This window comes from Aptenodytes forsteri, unplaced genomic scaffold (genome assembly GCF_000699145.1).
Source record: "Aptenodytes forsteri isolate BGI_AS27 unplaced genomic scaffold, ASM69914v1 Scaffold264, whole genome shotgun sequence".
NCBI classification, from domain to species: Eukaryota; Metazoa; Chordata; class Aves; order Sphenisciformes; family Spheniscidae; genus Aptenodytes; species Aptenodytes forsteri.
The window spans coordinates 575,528-590,623 of NW_008795936.1; the positions used below are offsets into that span (position 1 = coordinate 575,528).

General features: G+C 39.3%; 1 protein-coding gene across 3 annotated transcripts in view; it reads left to right on the plus strand.

The window, feature by feature from the left end:
* The window catches only part of AGAP1 (ArfGAP with GTPase domain, ankyrin repeat and PH domain 1), a 273,840-nt gene that overhangs the window by 79,629 nt on the left and 179,115 nt on the right, over positions 1–15,096 (plus strand). For all 3 annotated transcript variants that reach the window (XM_019473624.1, XM_009285105.1, XM_009285106.1), the window contains 2 exons: positions 2,779–2,934; positions 7,821–7,913. In XM_019473624.1, the coding sequence (XP_019329169.1) occupies positions 2,779–2,934; positions 7,821–7,913 (249 nt within the window). The remainder of the gene's footprint in view (positions 1–2,778; positions 2,935–7,820; positions 7,914–15,096) is intronic.

A 15,096-nucleotide genomic window follows, 5' to 3' on the forward strand; every position in this document is an offset into this window, starting at 1 on the left:
CCTCCCCCCCCCCCCCCCCCCCCCCCCCAGTTTGTTTCAGTCATGGCAGAGTGGACAGTAGGTCCTCACCACTCTAGTCTGAAAGCCATTCCTTGACACCAGCATCTTTGGTCTCCTTCCCTAATGCTATTTTACAGCTGTTGAGTTCCAGATGTTCACCTCCTATACCTTCTTTTGTCAGCCATGTTTTAAGGTTTCCATACCACCTTCCTCATCTTTGACATGTCCAGTGCTTTTACTCATTTTCAATGTCTTTGGCTATTTGAACTTGGGCAAACTTTTGGCGATTACTTTTAGTGTGTCCTAGTTACTTGTTTTTTTCATTACTTTTCTTCATGCAGGAGTCTTTCCTGTGTTTCTTTGGAGAGGTAATCTCTGACTTCCACAGGTTTGGTATGTCTTCATGCAGGCCATTTACTATCCTGTATGTTTGGTGTGTTACTTGGTGTCTCAGCAAGATGCTATAGAGAAAGGGAAAGCGAATGTGGGGTAAATTAAGGTAACTCTTTCCCAGATCATCCTCCTCTGGTGTTACCATTCTCTGTTAGAACACTAAAAATTATCATTTCAGCTCTCATTCTTTCATCATCTTTGTTTTATATGCTTGGGCCATCTTGAAATTCTGCTTGCTACTTCCTCTGAGCACTTGAAAATGTTGTTGAAAAACTCTCTCAAGATTCTCTGTTACTTTCAGTACTCTTACCTCTTGCTTCCTGACAGCCACGCTTCTCCAATTCAGTCAGAATGAAGGGAAGATGAAATTTAATGTCCTTTTATATATATATGTATGTATGTGTATGTTTAAAGAAGGGAAAGAGAAGAACTTTCTCCATCAAAAAGCCCACTTGCTGTATTGTCAGTCCTATCCTGTCACACAGAAATGAGCTGAGGAACATGTTATTTACAGAGAAACAGTGACTTTCAGAAGTGGTGTTCCTGGATTTCTATCTGCATTTATTGGCCCTTCAACTCAAACATGAGCTGCTTGTCTCATGCCTCTTCCTCTTTACCCTTCTCTTCTTGAATTAAACAAAACAAACAAACAAACAAACAAAAAAAGCTGGAAGAATTGCAAGAGGACTTGAAATAACTAAAAGAAACTTCACCTGAATGATATAAAGGAGGATTGTCTCCTACTTGGCTCTCCTTCAGAGGTTTCACTTGGGTGGCTCACCTCTGCTTGCAACAACTTGAGATCCTGGTCCTTATGCTGACTTCCAAGGAGTGTTTGAGAAGTCCTGTTATGCTGCTGGTGCCTCCCCAGAGGAGTGCCTCCCCTGTATGGCAGCTTTGTGCATGTGTAAGGCCAGTCACTAGTGTAGGAGCGACGCTGAAGAGTAGACTTTGGAGTGCCTGCTTTTCCTTCTGAGCTTTACCTAGTGAATTCCTATCTATAGCAATTAAGATGAGACCAAGTCACGTGTTAAGTGTCATGGGAAAATCCTTCTCCTTAAGCATCCTGCAAATACCCTCTTACCCTCTTTCCTCACTTCTTTTAGGAAACTTGGCTGCTTTAATGATGTTCTTTCACCCTCTTGTGTGCATCACAGACCTTTATTCCCCCCTCATGAGTTATGTGTGAGTTGTTGAACAGACCCTCCACCCACTGCTGCTTTTCTGGTGAGCTTTTCATCAACAGCGTGCAGAATTTTCCACCTTTGCCCTACCCCAGTCTCCCATCAGCATATACAGTATATCCTCAGAGGGTATACTTGTATCTGATAGGAAAAAAATCTGTCCTTTTGTCTTTCCAGATTACTTCCACATCCTTTGTAATGATGTTTTCAGTACTTATTGATGTTATGTGTAATAATAAAAATAATAATTAAAAAATCAAGACTTTGTTCTTAATCATCTTTAGGTACTTTCCATTCTCTCTGTTTTCCTCACTTTCCTGCTATTAGCCACTTGTTAGCTCAATTCATTATTAATTTTATAGGCTGAGTGACTGCTTTATTTCTTAAAAGACTATGATGTAACTTTACATTTTTGGCTACTTTGAATAAATGGGAATGTTTTCCTTTAAGGTTTTGTATCCCCTTACCAATGGCTTCAGCAAATGTGTTGGGATCTATCTGTCACTGTAGTAGCCATTTTACAATATTGAATTATTTTCATTTTCTTGATTAGCTCTTATAGGCTGAGTGACTGCTTTATTTCTTAAAAGACTATGATGTAACTTTACATTTTTGGCTACTTTGAATAAATGGGAATGTTTTCCTTTAAGGTTTTGTATCCCCTTACCAATGGCTTCAGCAAATGTGTTGGGATCTATCTGTCACTGTAGTAGCCATTTTACAATATTGAATTATTTTCATTTTCTTGATTAGCTCTCAGTGAACTGATGTCTCCAGACTAGGATTAAGTCCAGCTATGCAGTTCTATGGCACTAGGTATTTTTTTCTTAGGTTTGAGGCAGAATTTGGTTTAGCAATTTTGAAGTAGAAAAACAGAATTTAGACTTTTCCCAATGTTTTGCTTACTCTTACACTAGTAAAACAAATGAAATTGTTTATATCCAGTTAAGGTTATATTGTGTAGAATGAAAATGTGCCTGCCACATCAACAGAACTATCTAAGTTTTCAAAAAATAATGGCAGGGAAAATATTTAAGGGCTTGGAATAGAAATGTGTAAAAAGTGGCAACAGAGCAGTCCTGCTGTGTTCCTGAGCCTAGGCTGCTGTTCTTGTGTATCAGGACTAAATAAGATACAGCTGTGGATTGTAATTTCTTGAAAGCAGTGTATCACTGTTTAAAACTCACTTTAATCCTTGCAGACCAGTAATGGAGGAGGGAGTTTAAGTGATTATTCCTCCTCTGTCCCATCAACTCCAAGCACCAGCCAGAAGGAGCTACGGATTGATGTTCCTCCCACTGCCAACACACCAACTCCTGTCCGTAAACAGTCCAAGCGCCGATCCAACCTCTTCACGGTGAGTGAGCCAAGGAAGAGACTATTGCTGTATTATACATAGTGCTCTGTGGTGATGGCCTGAACTTCAACCCTGTTGAGTTGAGCTAGTCTAATCCAGACAGGCGTGTTGAGATGAATCCACAGTCTTAAAATCTAAAAGATCTTAGAATTACCATGGGGCGGTTCGGTTCAAGGACTTAAAGAGAAACTAAATACAGTGAAGTTATCCTTCTGGGAATTGCAGTGAAACAAATAAGTCCATGGTTGAATTCCGGAGCCTTTGTCTGACTTTAATTCTCAGACCTATCTAGATTCCCTGGTTTGGCAGTAATCGAAGAGAAAGCTGGGCCTCTGCTCCCCAGTCCTGCCCTTATACTGAATAATACTGCTGACTCGAGGCTTCCTTCTCAAGTCTCCTGTGTTTGTAGAGAGGTCTCGGGTTTACCATGGGAATATTGTGCGGTACTGCAAAGTAACTACCCCATGCTACTTTTATTACTATACAGTCTCAACTCACTTTTCTTTTCCAGGATTAAAAGAGATGATGGAGATTAAAATGATTTTTTTTCCTCCCAAACCATCTGGTTTTTGCTTCATTGAGAGGCAAAAAAAATGTACTAAATAGAAAGCTTGACTGGTCCAATATGATAGGTCTTTGTTATGCATAAGTAGTTTGGGAAATGATAATGAAGCCTTGAGTGATGATTTCCTTAGTTTAGCAGTCTTGCTGAAAGCTTTGGGATTGTATTGTGTGCGTAATTGTGGTTTTGTAAGCAGTTTTTTGACGCTTCACATGCTTTATAGCAAATACAGAACCCCTGTGGGCTCACATGTAAGTCCCTTGGTGATTGTAGCTACATGTTACTTGTGTTTAGAAAGCCACGGCTTCCCTGTCATCATAAAGAGTTTATATTTTTTTTTATTCCAAAGGTGATGTCATGTTCACTTCCCAAAACTAGCTTGCTCCTTGGTCGTATCCAGGGAACCGCATACAAAACCAGTAAAACCATTTCCTTGTACTCTAAACAAAATCTGACCTTTTGGCCTTTAGCAAGTAGAAAGTTTTGTCATCATTTTGGAGTGCTGAGTGACAGCACAGAGTCCCAGGGGTCCTATTTCCTGTGTCCATCCCAAAAGTGATATTTTGCTTTAAAATGAGATTTTCAAATTCCTACAAAGGAACAAAAATCATGCATTTGTGTTTGTCTAGGTGCGAAACAATAAAATGTGGAAAAATGAGTGGCATGTGAAAAAGTGTCCAGCTTTGACACTGATATTTTATAGCAATCATGCAGATTTCCTCCTGTTGGTGGGAATTCTCACTGCTGTTCGGGCATACTTGGGAGTTACCAGCTCCACTAGGTGTCAGTGTCAGCCCAGAAACTGCAGCAGAGGTAATACCTCTGGAAATAGAGCTGAGATGCTACAGCATCCCTCAAAAGCATTCGCCGACCATTTCTGGTCTGAAGGATGCATAAAATGCTATAAGGGCTGTATAGATGTTGTTGACATTTGGGAAACTGGAGATATTTTAAACTGGAGTAAGTGTAAATTTGAGAAAGTGAATAGAGAAAAATATACCCATCTACAATTGCAGAAAGGGTTTGAGAAGAATGTTAAGTCAGCTGCATTTGCTATAAGCAAATAGGCTAAAGCTCTGGTTTGTGATAATTAATAGCATAGTGAGAACCAAATTTACTAATAAGAGAGGACGTAGATAGTTGTCTTAATGTCTAATAACTGGGGGAAAATTCCGGGGAAAACAAATCCTATGGAGAAAAAAAATAATAATTTGACTTTTCAGAATTAGTTTGTTCTTTTAAGATCCGGGCATATTGAATGTGTAATGAGTTGCCCTGTAATCCATGTCCTGAAGTATTTAACACTTGACCCTGCTGTAAGCCAGGTTTCATGCCATATCAGCCAAGTCATAACTTGGAATTATTTAATTGCATAAATAGATGACCTGTATTTTCTGTCTAGTTATGAACAGAGTGCGTAATCAAAATATTTTACTGTTTAGCTCTGGGTTTCTTGCTGTGCTTCTTTCCTAGCCTGTTCCTTGCTTATGCCTTTATCACTTACAAAATCAAATATATTCCTGTTTAATTGCAAATTACCCCTTGTTATCTAGCATAGGTAATATGTTTAGTTTCCTACATGAAGATCTTTCAGTGTTGGAAGAAAATTGGGTTAAGTAGAAAACAGATATGATTTTTCTTAAATCAATTACAGCTTTTGAGTTGGAATAGGGTTGAGAATTTTAAGCATGTTCATGTTTAAGTGCATTAAATGCAGTATCTGATCTTTTTGACTTTGATTATTAGTATTTGCTGTAAAGCTGTTGTTGCAATAGCTGACTTTCTGTTTAGGTGATAAAATAGATCAAATACTAGCAGAAGGGTAAATGTCCTTTGTTTTGTGCAGTGTATTAACAGAGGCAACTAAATAGTGTATAGCGCAGGTGGGGATTTAAGATGCATATGAGCTCCACTTCAGGAAAGAACTGATTGTGTAACTATGTGTCCAATCCCATATGGGGTGAATGAACTTTTGGTACAGTAAGATGCATCTCCTTTCCCATATTCGATACTACCTACCTTACACCTTCGCAGAGTTGCAAGCAAGACTTTTTTAAAAGTTAAAATGAACTCTCTGTCTCAGTATCTACTATTAGAGATCAGTATTCTTACTTTTGGGGCTCTGGACTGCTGGTACTGGATTCTGGTTGTGCCCAAACTCAGGTGCTGTATCTCTCTGGGACTAGATCTTATTTCACAGACCTAACTTGGGTAGGGTTCTATGTTGACGAAGTCTGCGTACGACTTCCAACGCAAAGGGGAAATGAGTCAAATGATATTCATGCCGGTGTTGTAATTTTTTTGGACGACTTCCGGTTTGCTTGAATGAAGTTTTAAATAGAACGACTTGATGTGTAATCAGAAAAAGTTCTAGCAAATGTTGATCCAGTATGGTTTAGAGTCTGTTTTTTCACACTATAGGATGTGAGATGCATTGTGTGTGTCATAGGTACAAAAGCATAAAAGATCAGAATATATCTCTCTTTCACTGCACGATTTGTCTTTATAAATAGCAGAGCCTGCTAAGATTCTCCCCTTGAAAATTTTCTGTGTTCAGTGATTACAAGCAGCTAGACTAGAATTTGCCTAACAGAAATTCCTACATTTCTATACTTCTGGCATTTGACAATATTTTGCATATAGATATTTCCCTTCTATGTGCAATGTATTATTTCCAGATGCAGTTACTTCCACGGAATGGAAGATGCGATGATGTAAAAAAAAAAAAAAAAAAAAAAAGTGCATAGATATTTAGCTTGCTTTTCAGAGGCAGGATCTTTTCTTTAAAAAAGTCAAATAAAAAAGAAACATTCCAGTTGACAACTTCCCTGCCAAGGATTTGGCTACCTTCACTGAGTTTCTTTAAAATGTCACTTACGGGTGCTTTGCACCATTGAAGCATTGTTTTGCCTTGTATTATTGGGAAGTGGCACTTTCAGATTCAGAAATCTGTCTTGAAGGACGAGGAACAATAGTGATCCTGAACATTGGGTTTCATCCCTCCCACTTGTTTTGCTTTCTTTCATTTATTCTTTGTTTAATTCCCCAGCACGTCATTCCATTGCCCCGAACCATAGTAACTCCTGATAGGAGCCCGCTCCCGGCGGAGCAGGGGAAGCAGCACAGGATCCCTGCTGGGTAAATGTGTTGCTTAGAATGGTGTTACTTGAAGTCCTCCTCCGTGGGTTTTCTCCCTCCCCTTCCCTCCTCTTGCCCCTGAAGGCAACTGCTTTGGGGATTTTTTTCTTCCTTCTACCCCTTCGTACAACATGGAAAATGGGTATTAGCTATCTGCGATTGTAATCATTCTCCTAATTTCAGTGTCTTTCAAACATCTCTTTCTGCTGAAAATGAAAAGCGTGATTTGTGTCACTGGTTTGCATTAATTCCCATTGTGGTACTGGACATCACGAATGTATTCGTTTCATATATCATCTCTGATTTGAAAAGCACATGAAAATGTTTTCCCATTTTCGATATTGTGTGAGTAATGTTCCTATTGAAAAGTAATGGAGTGAAGTTGTCACTTGTCAGTTCAGTTATTAAGGAGGATGACTCTCAGGTCTTCTTTTTGTAATAAAATAAATCCGTCACAATCGTTATGCTCATGCGTTCTTTCACAATAATGGACTAGAATCTGAATAACTTCTTAAAATTACTACATAACTTTATAAAGTCATGAAGTGAGCACTGTGAACTTGCTCCTAAGGCAGTTCTAGTGTTATAGAAAGCCAAGATCAGGCAATTCAGGTTTTAAGCATTGGTTTAATTTTCCTCATGCTGATTTTTCTTCATTGTGTTCAGATAACTTTTTTCAGTATCAATCGCTACCTTTTCTTGCAATTCCAACTTTCTAACTATCCAAAAGTAGGGGGAAAAAAGAGTTAAAGTCAATATGATCAAAACCAGCATCATAAAATAGCATTTCTAAGTAGTTCTAAAAACCACACAGATGTAAGTTAAATGTATGCATGTATATATCAGATTTTTTTAATGAGAAGCTGGAACCTTCATTCCTCGTTGGAGCTATTGGAGACTTCAGAAATGTGTCCTCTGATCCGCTGGGTCTTCAGGCAGTGAAACTGTAACTCTTTAAACCCAAACGCCATTTCAAACAAGTGGATGGTTGAAAATTACAGGCGGTAATTCAGTATTCAGATTTTGGGACGGTTGTGTGCTTTTGTAGATTCTAACCCGCACCCTTTGAGTCTATATTTATGTGTCAAAATACTTCTTTTTAATTGCTTTAAAAAAGGAAAAAAAAAGCATCCTCTGTGTGAACCGCTACGTTTAATGGAGCACAAACTTTCTTTTTGCTCTGCAGTCTCGGAAAGGGAGTGACCCAGACAAAGAGAAGAAGGTCCTGGAGAGCAGAACAGACAGCATTGGAAGCGGTCGTGCAATCCCAATTAAACAGGTAATGCCGAAATACTTTTTTTTTTTTTTTCCCCCTCCTTCTTTCCATAGTTGGAGACACACCTCGGGTCTTAAGCACTCTGATGGCGGGCCCGTGCGCCAAGATGCGTTTGATGTGCTCCGGTGATGAATGTGGAAGTCACTCACTTGACATCAATTAGGAGAGGTTCCTATGTGTATTAAAATAGGATCATTAGAATAAGAAGAGGGAAAATGTGACAACAGGCCTAATGAAGTGCAGTCTGCCGGCCTGCATATGGAGCGGGTTTCTAGGCTGTGCTGGCTTCAAAGCTGCCTTTGTAGAGGGGGCTTTGATTGGGCTGTGTGCTGCCAGTCGGCGGGGTAAATCAGATCGCTCTACAAGAGCCCCTTGTGATCGCAGAAATAGCCTGATGTGGCCCTAATTTGCTACTGCAGACGGACATCTGAACACTGTTTCAGGCTGGTTTGTAACAACGAGGCAATTAGTTGTGATAATCATAGCCGGTGTGTCAGCTGTGCGCTCTTGTTTGTAATTTGCTAATGAAGGAATTGTAACTTTGATTAGGTTCAGTTTCATTTAGACCTTATTATATAAGAGAACGTTTACAGCTGTAATGTGTGGCCTTAATTAAACTTCCTCATTACACAACAGGACTTGAATTCAAGGATTTGTTTTGGTCTGTTTTACTAGCCTAGATGCGCTTTCATTAGCCCAGAAACTCAATGCTAAATTGTAGTTGTGAACGCTCCTTTGAAAGTCAAAATGCTGAAATACCAGCATCTAATGCGAAGTATTTGGGTGAATGAGATCATTTACTTTCTCAAATTAAATTACACTGAATTCACGCGGTTAAGAACACCATGCTAAGCATTTGTATGAAATGCTTTACAAATAGTTTCTGTGGTAGTGTTTGCAAGTATTTACTTTCATGTGAGTTACTGTGCTGGAGACAGCAAAAGTGCTGAGGGAAGGGAGCGTATTTTCTTCCCACACGGTTGTTTCCAGTTTCTTTTGGTGGCTTTCCTACTTTCCAGAGGGTCACTTGCCTCTTCTAATCTTTCCTCAGTCCATGCTTCATCTTGTCGGGTAGCCCTGGGTCTCCTATTTGGGGGTGGGTTTATGTGCTTTGTCGAGTTTGTTGGTTTTTTTCTTTTTGGAAGTAAGGGGGAGATGATTTTGTGCCCTTAACTATTTGCAGTGATTTTCTTTCTTAAAGGCAGTTAAAAAGACCTTTTGGGACCATCAGGCAGCAAAAGTGCTGTCGTGTCTGTGAATCTCTAGTAGACAAATTTTAATCAAACACACTGCAATTCAGAAGAGCAGTTTGAAACCAGATAAGATCAGTATTTGGCTCTGCGGTCAGGGGAGGAGATTCCAGGTATTTAAAACAAGCTACAATTTTTTTTTTTCTACAGCTTTTGTATGGTACGAGACGGGTTAGACCGGCTGGAATTCTTTTGGGTAATGCTAATTAAACAAAAGTGTCTGCAAATGCAGCTGAGAATGTAAAAACTGAGGAATATACTTTTCAATATTTATTCAAGGCATACATACTGTTCTTTTCTAAAATGCTGTTGTATGAAATTAGTTTGATTAAAAATGCACTTGTAGGAAGAGTACTGTAAGATAAGCATTTGAAGTGTGATTGCACTGTACCGTGTTCTAATGAAATATCCCCTACAGTCTCTTGAATTTCTGTATTGAAAAATTCTCCCTGCAAGCCCTACTTGTATACTGAGTATGACCAATCTTTTGGGAATGCATATTTTCGTTATTAATCCCAATTATGGTAATTTCATTTTGTCATGTACAAGCAATTCTCAGCAAATATTTGAGCAGGTCTGTAGTCAGCAGTTACATCCTATTTGTCAGGGTTTTGGAAGGGTGCTAGAAGGAGGGAGGGTAAATGGCATGCAGTGTTGTAGGATGGCTGCTATCAGTGGTATTTTGCATCATACATATGTGTCAAGAGAGTGGATTTTGGAGTTCATTGGGTTTCTACTTTATAGATGGTCCTCAGTAAAGTGTAGGAGACCAGCATCACCTAGCAATTGAAGCAAAAGAAGATGGGGTAGGAAAAAAACCTGCTTTGATGTGGAAACATTTAATTAAAAATTGAAATACAATATGTATTCATACTGACAATGTTTCATTACTGTTTAAAAACATACATTAGTTTAGAAAAAAGCTTTTTTCTACCCACTATTTAGATGGAGAGCTCCTATCAGTAGAGGTGGCACCAAGTTAAATTGCTGATATGACTGTGTTCTTGGTGGGCTCTACAGGTGCCATACGGGTGGATGTTCCTCTGAGGCAGTAGAAATTCCTGCTCGAAAAGATGGCATCTCTTTTATTTTATGTGTTAACTGTGAATAAGACAGAGGGATGTGAAAAGGAACTTTTTGACCTGAAAACTTTAGTATGTCATGCTATTGTGCTCCTTACAAGTGAGAAGCCCCTTTGCATCACAATATGTTTCTGTGACAAATGGTCAGGGAATAGAAAGAGAAATATGTTTTCAGGAAGTTGAATGCAGATTGTAGTATTCACAGTGTTGCTGTGGGAGTGATTTCTTACTATACCATTAAAAGACTTTTTTCTTTTTAATCTTTTTGTCACCGTGTTTTCCAATGTTTGTCCTCCTACTAGCCCGAAAGTCACATTGCTGCACTACCTCATGCTAGAATCAGGAGTAACCTCCAGTTACATTAAATGTTCTCTGACTTCTTTAAGCTGCTGTTGAGCAAAATGCCTTTGCCAGCTTCATGCACATATTCTTCTGTAATGTCTTTGGGACATCTTCAAAAGCATGCAGGGACCAGGCCTTTTTAATATCTGTTGTCAGTACTTTGTTTTGTTCTCTGTTAGTTCTTACTCTATGTGCATGGCAGCAATACTTTAAAAGGGCTGCTGGCAAGGCTGTGCTTCTGGTGCCAAAAAAAAAAAAAAAAGGAAGTTCTGGTTGAAACTCAAATACAGTGGATTTTGTGTTCTCAGTTCACTGCTACTTGAAAAAAAGGTAATTACAAAAAAGCGAATAGAAAAAAGAAGTCTTGCTATTCAGATGCTGAAATCAATGGCTTGGTTATCCAGTGTATTTTATGGTGCCTATGGGTTGTTCTTATCTACCCAGGGTCTCCCAAAAATCAGAAATGCTATTTCCCAACTTCAAAACAAAACAAAAAAACCCCAAAACAACAACAAAAGAAAACTCCACAAAACCAAAACAAGTTAATTGGAGATTGGAAATGTTCTGGTTTTGAGAAAAAAAACGAAATCTCTTCCAGTGCTAGAGGTGCACGTGAAAGGGGGGAGGAAGAGCTGATACTAGTCAAGTATGTTTGTGTGTGGTGGGGAGAGCACAGAATAAATGTGTGAAAAAGTCAGGTCTCTAGGATATGTAGAAGATGTGATGACGAGGAGTTTGTCATTCATCTCAACTACAGCTTTTTCATAGAAGAGGTAGGTCTCTATTGCAGCTGTTGAACCAACATAGCTATGGTTGATGTCTGTCGTCAAAGTCATGTTTTTGTATCTTTGGAGACAGTTTAAACTGGTAGAGGAGTGGGGTTTTTGTAGGGGCATTTAATTTCTCTTCTGGTTTCTCTCTAAATGAACATACACATCCTGTGAAATGAGCTATGCTGGCATAAACAGTTGCTTATAATTCTGTATTACAGCCTTTCTGGGACCCAGATACCGGCCTGCACGGCTACGAGAGTTTGGTGTGGTTTTTGGTCGAAAGAAGCCGAGAGTTGCAACCTGCTCCTGAATTCCTGTTCTCTGTCCCTGAATTCCTGAGGGTTTGGGGGAAATAGGCAAAATTGTAAATACCATGTTTTCTTCCAAGGAAATGCCTCACTCCTTCAGGGCTTTTTCCTTAACTTAAAGCAGTCTGGTTGAAAGGAGTTGTTCTTACTCTTTCTGTCCTTTCTAAACGTTAAAAATCACTTTTCACTGCAGTGCTAAATATGGTTTTATTGGGCTAAGCCAAATAAAACTGTTCTGACGAACCTTCTTGCTCCTAGCAGAAACCCAAAACGTAGGCAATGAAAAGCAGGCGTGTTTTTAAAATGTGGCTGCTAACTTCTGCCAAAATAGTCTAAGGTGAGTGAAATTTTGGGAAGGCCAATTTCCCAGGGAGGTACAAACACCTCCTGCATGTGTAGTGGTATCAGCATGCCTTAAATCCTGTGCTCTTAGCATCCTTTGAGAACTGTCAATGGCATAATTTTCCAAAAAGAAAAAGAGTTTCACTTGTGTGCTACTTAAATATCTTCTACTAATCAAATGGAGTCAGAAAATGTCTGGAAAATCCATAGAAAGTTCTGTACTTCTGAGAGAGAGGCGGTTAAACTAAAAATATTTAAGCTGTCTTCTGTAGCATTTCTCATACTACCCTTAAAGCAAACTTAGGCTTACTCTGTTTGGAGTATCCTCTGTTCAAAACCATTTCTTCTGAAAATGAAGACTTGTTCCTGGTAGCCTGAGTGAATATTTTGAAGCACGTATTAGGCTATACAGTTTAGGGTGACATACTTTCTAGGATGGGGGCGGGGGGTTGTAGCATTTTGGGAAGATTACTTTGTTTTCTGCAGTTTTGCTAAACCCTTATCAGTAGGGCATATTCAAATAAAAAAAAGCACAACAAGAAAAATAAAAGCAAGAAGCTCAGCTCAGCGGTGAGTGGGCTTGTCATGTATTAATTTTTCATTGCTGTGGAGAATTGTACATACATAATCACTTGATTGCAGTGGGAGTTAGTGAGCTCCTATGGTGTCATTTGCATAAATCTTGTTAAGTCAATGGCAGTTAATGAAGTACAAATGAGCCTGGAGAAGGTGACATGCAAATCGTGGGTGGCAGATGGGAGGTCTGTTTTTGGGATGGCAGCTGTGTGCTCTTACCCCCCCCCCCCCCCCCCCCCCCCCTGAAATTCCTGTATCTCCACATCTCCTGCAACCACTTGCTATAATAAATACCAAGAGCTGGCCTTGACTTTCTGCTTTCAGACCTTCTTCTATTTGCTGTTTGCACTTAATCACAGATGCTCATGTTATTATATAGTCCAACTATATAACCTTGATTGTTCTTTTAACCAAAAACTGGTCAGAATAGATTTTGACAGGTTGCCTCAACCCTTGGCTTACCCTGGGAGGTGCTGCACCTCTTGTGCCCCCAAATTCCTGCATCGTTTAGGAATAGCAAACTTGAAGTCTGGCTTGAAAATAAATGTTCTAATGGTTAATGTTACGCTGATGACATAGTGAAAAATTTGCCATCCATGACTTGCAAAGGTGAACTTCAGAATCCATTCGCTTCTCTTAGTTGGCAAATGGCTGTATTAATGGAGAAAGTCGAATATCTTATTTGGGCTTTACTTTTAGGTGATATTTCAAATGACCTTCTTTGCCTACCAGCTTGGTGCATTTAAGTACATTAAAGTAATCTTAATGAAATTAGGTATTTTGTCTTTTTTTTTTTTTTAACTCTGAACTAAAAATGGCAAATATTTTTTAGGTCAGGGCTGAGATAGGGGCTTTGTCAGCACATCAGGGGTGACAACACTGATTTGGTTTTCACAAAGAAGAATTTGGTTCCTGGATGCATAAGTTGCAGTTTTTCCTTAAGATGGGCATAAACAAAACTGGAACTTCACAATGTACATCTGAATTTTATAAAAAATAGCATTAAACTTCGCAAAGATAACTACTTGAAAATGCTTTCAACAAATGTCAAACTTTGCATGAAAAAATGTCATTTTGGTTAAATAGCTTCTGAAATATTTGAGAAGTTGTGTTGTGACTTATGATCCCTTATCAGCAATTTTTTAAAGTAACTTTTAAATCGAGTTGTGCATTCCTGAGAATTTCCTGTTAACTTTTTTTGTTTCAAGCCTGGCCATTGCATTGTCAATTTTCAATCCTTTCCCAAGTGCCCTAGCCTTAGAAGAATATGACTGAAGCAATTTGTCGAAAAAATTCCTATTCGGGGAAAAATCTGTGCTATTTTTAAGATGTACTTAAAAAAGCCAAAATATGGAATTTGTATTTAATTAAGGTTTTTGCTAGTGAACTCTTTTAATACATTGTCTGTGTGCTGCTCTGTGGAAAGAATCTCTGGGAAATTGGGAATTGTGTTATTTCTCAGTGATTTTTTTCCCAACCTAGTCTCACCTGGGCACTCTGAGATTGCCAACACCTGCATGGCAGCCCCTGGCCTCAGGACTTTAGAAAGTGCCTGAAAACAGAAAGAGCATTTCAATGCAGTTCATCTCAAACTCTGTTTTTACTAGACTTAGTCTTAGCAGTCACTCTTGATACATGTCTGGGGAGCAGCTTTGCTAGTAAACTCGAGCAGCGTGCCTCTTCTAGCCTTGCCAAACGAATGCTTTGCAGTGGCTGTCTGTGCTGCGGAGGGCGAGGAGGAGAGCTGCAAGGTGAGGCAGGATCTTCTGGTACACATCGTTTTCCTTCCTTCCTTCAGCATGTCCAAGCTTAGGCTGTCCGTTTGCATTTCTTCCCTTATTTCTGATCACTAAATTTCCAGAGCTGTCTTTTTGTAACCTTTTAGCCCAAATAGGTGGGACTGTAACATGTATATTTCCTATCAGTCTGCATTGCTCAACTTCAAAAAAGAGGTTTTTAAAGCTTAATTTGGATTTTAATGGACTTTGCCCTATGGTCTTTCTGACCTCCTGTCTGCCTACTGCTCTGTGCCGTTAAACCTCCTTCTTCTCTTCAGTTTCCTACAGGTCAATCCTGCCTCTGCTTGACTAGTGCTTTTCTTCTTCCTAACCTCCTTTTCCTTTGTTAATTTTTAGCTCTAGCTGGGGCATTTATGTGTACAGTACTGGCTACACAATTCTTGTGTGGAATAACATACAGCGCTATGTTATCTTGGTCCTTCCCATTGAACCAGAAAGAACATCGTACCTGAAATCTGTTTTCCCCTAAAATACCCAGGGCAGTCTGTACAGCTGTTAGAGCACTTCAGCAAGTATGGCAGTATCTTGGAAATAGGTTTTGAAAAGAGATCGTCTGCCATGTCTAGTCAGTCAAACTGATGTTCTTAGTCCTCCTCGCTAGCAGAAGAGCACTGTAATGCTTCAGGCAAGTGTCAGACCCAAGACCCACCATCACTGTAAACAATAAATGCTTTTTCCAGCAGGTTTCCTGAATGTAAATGTTTATTTTGAGTC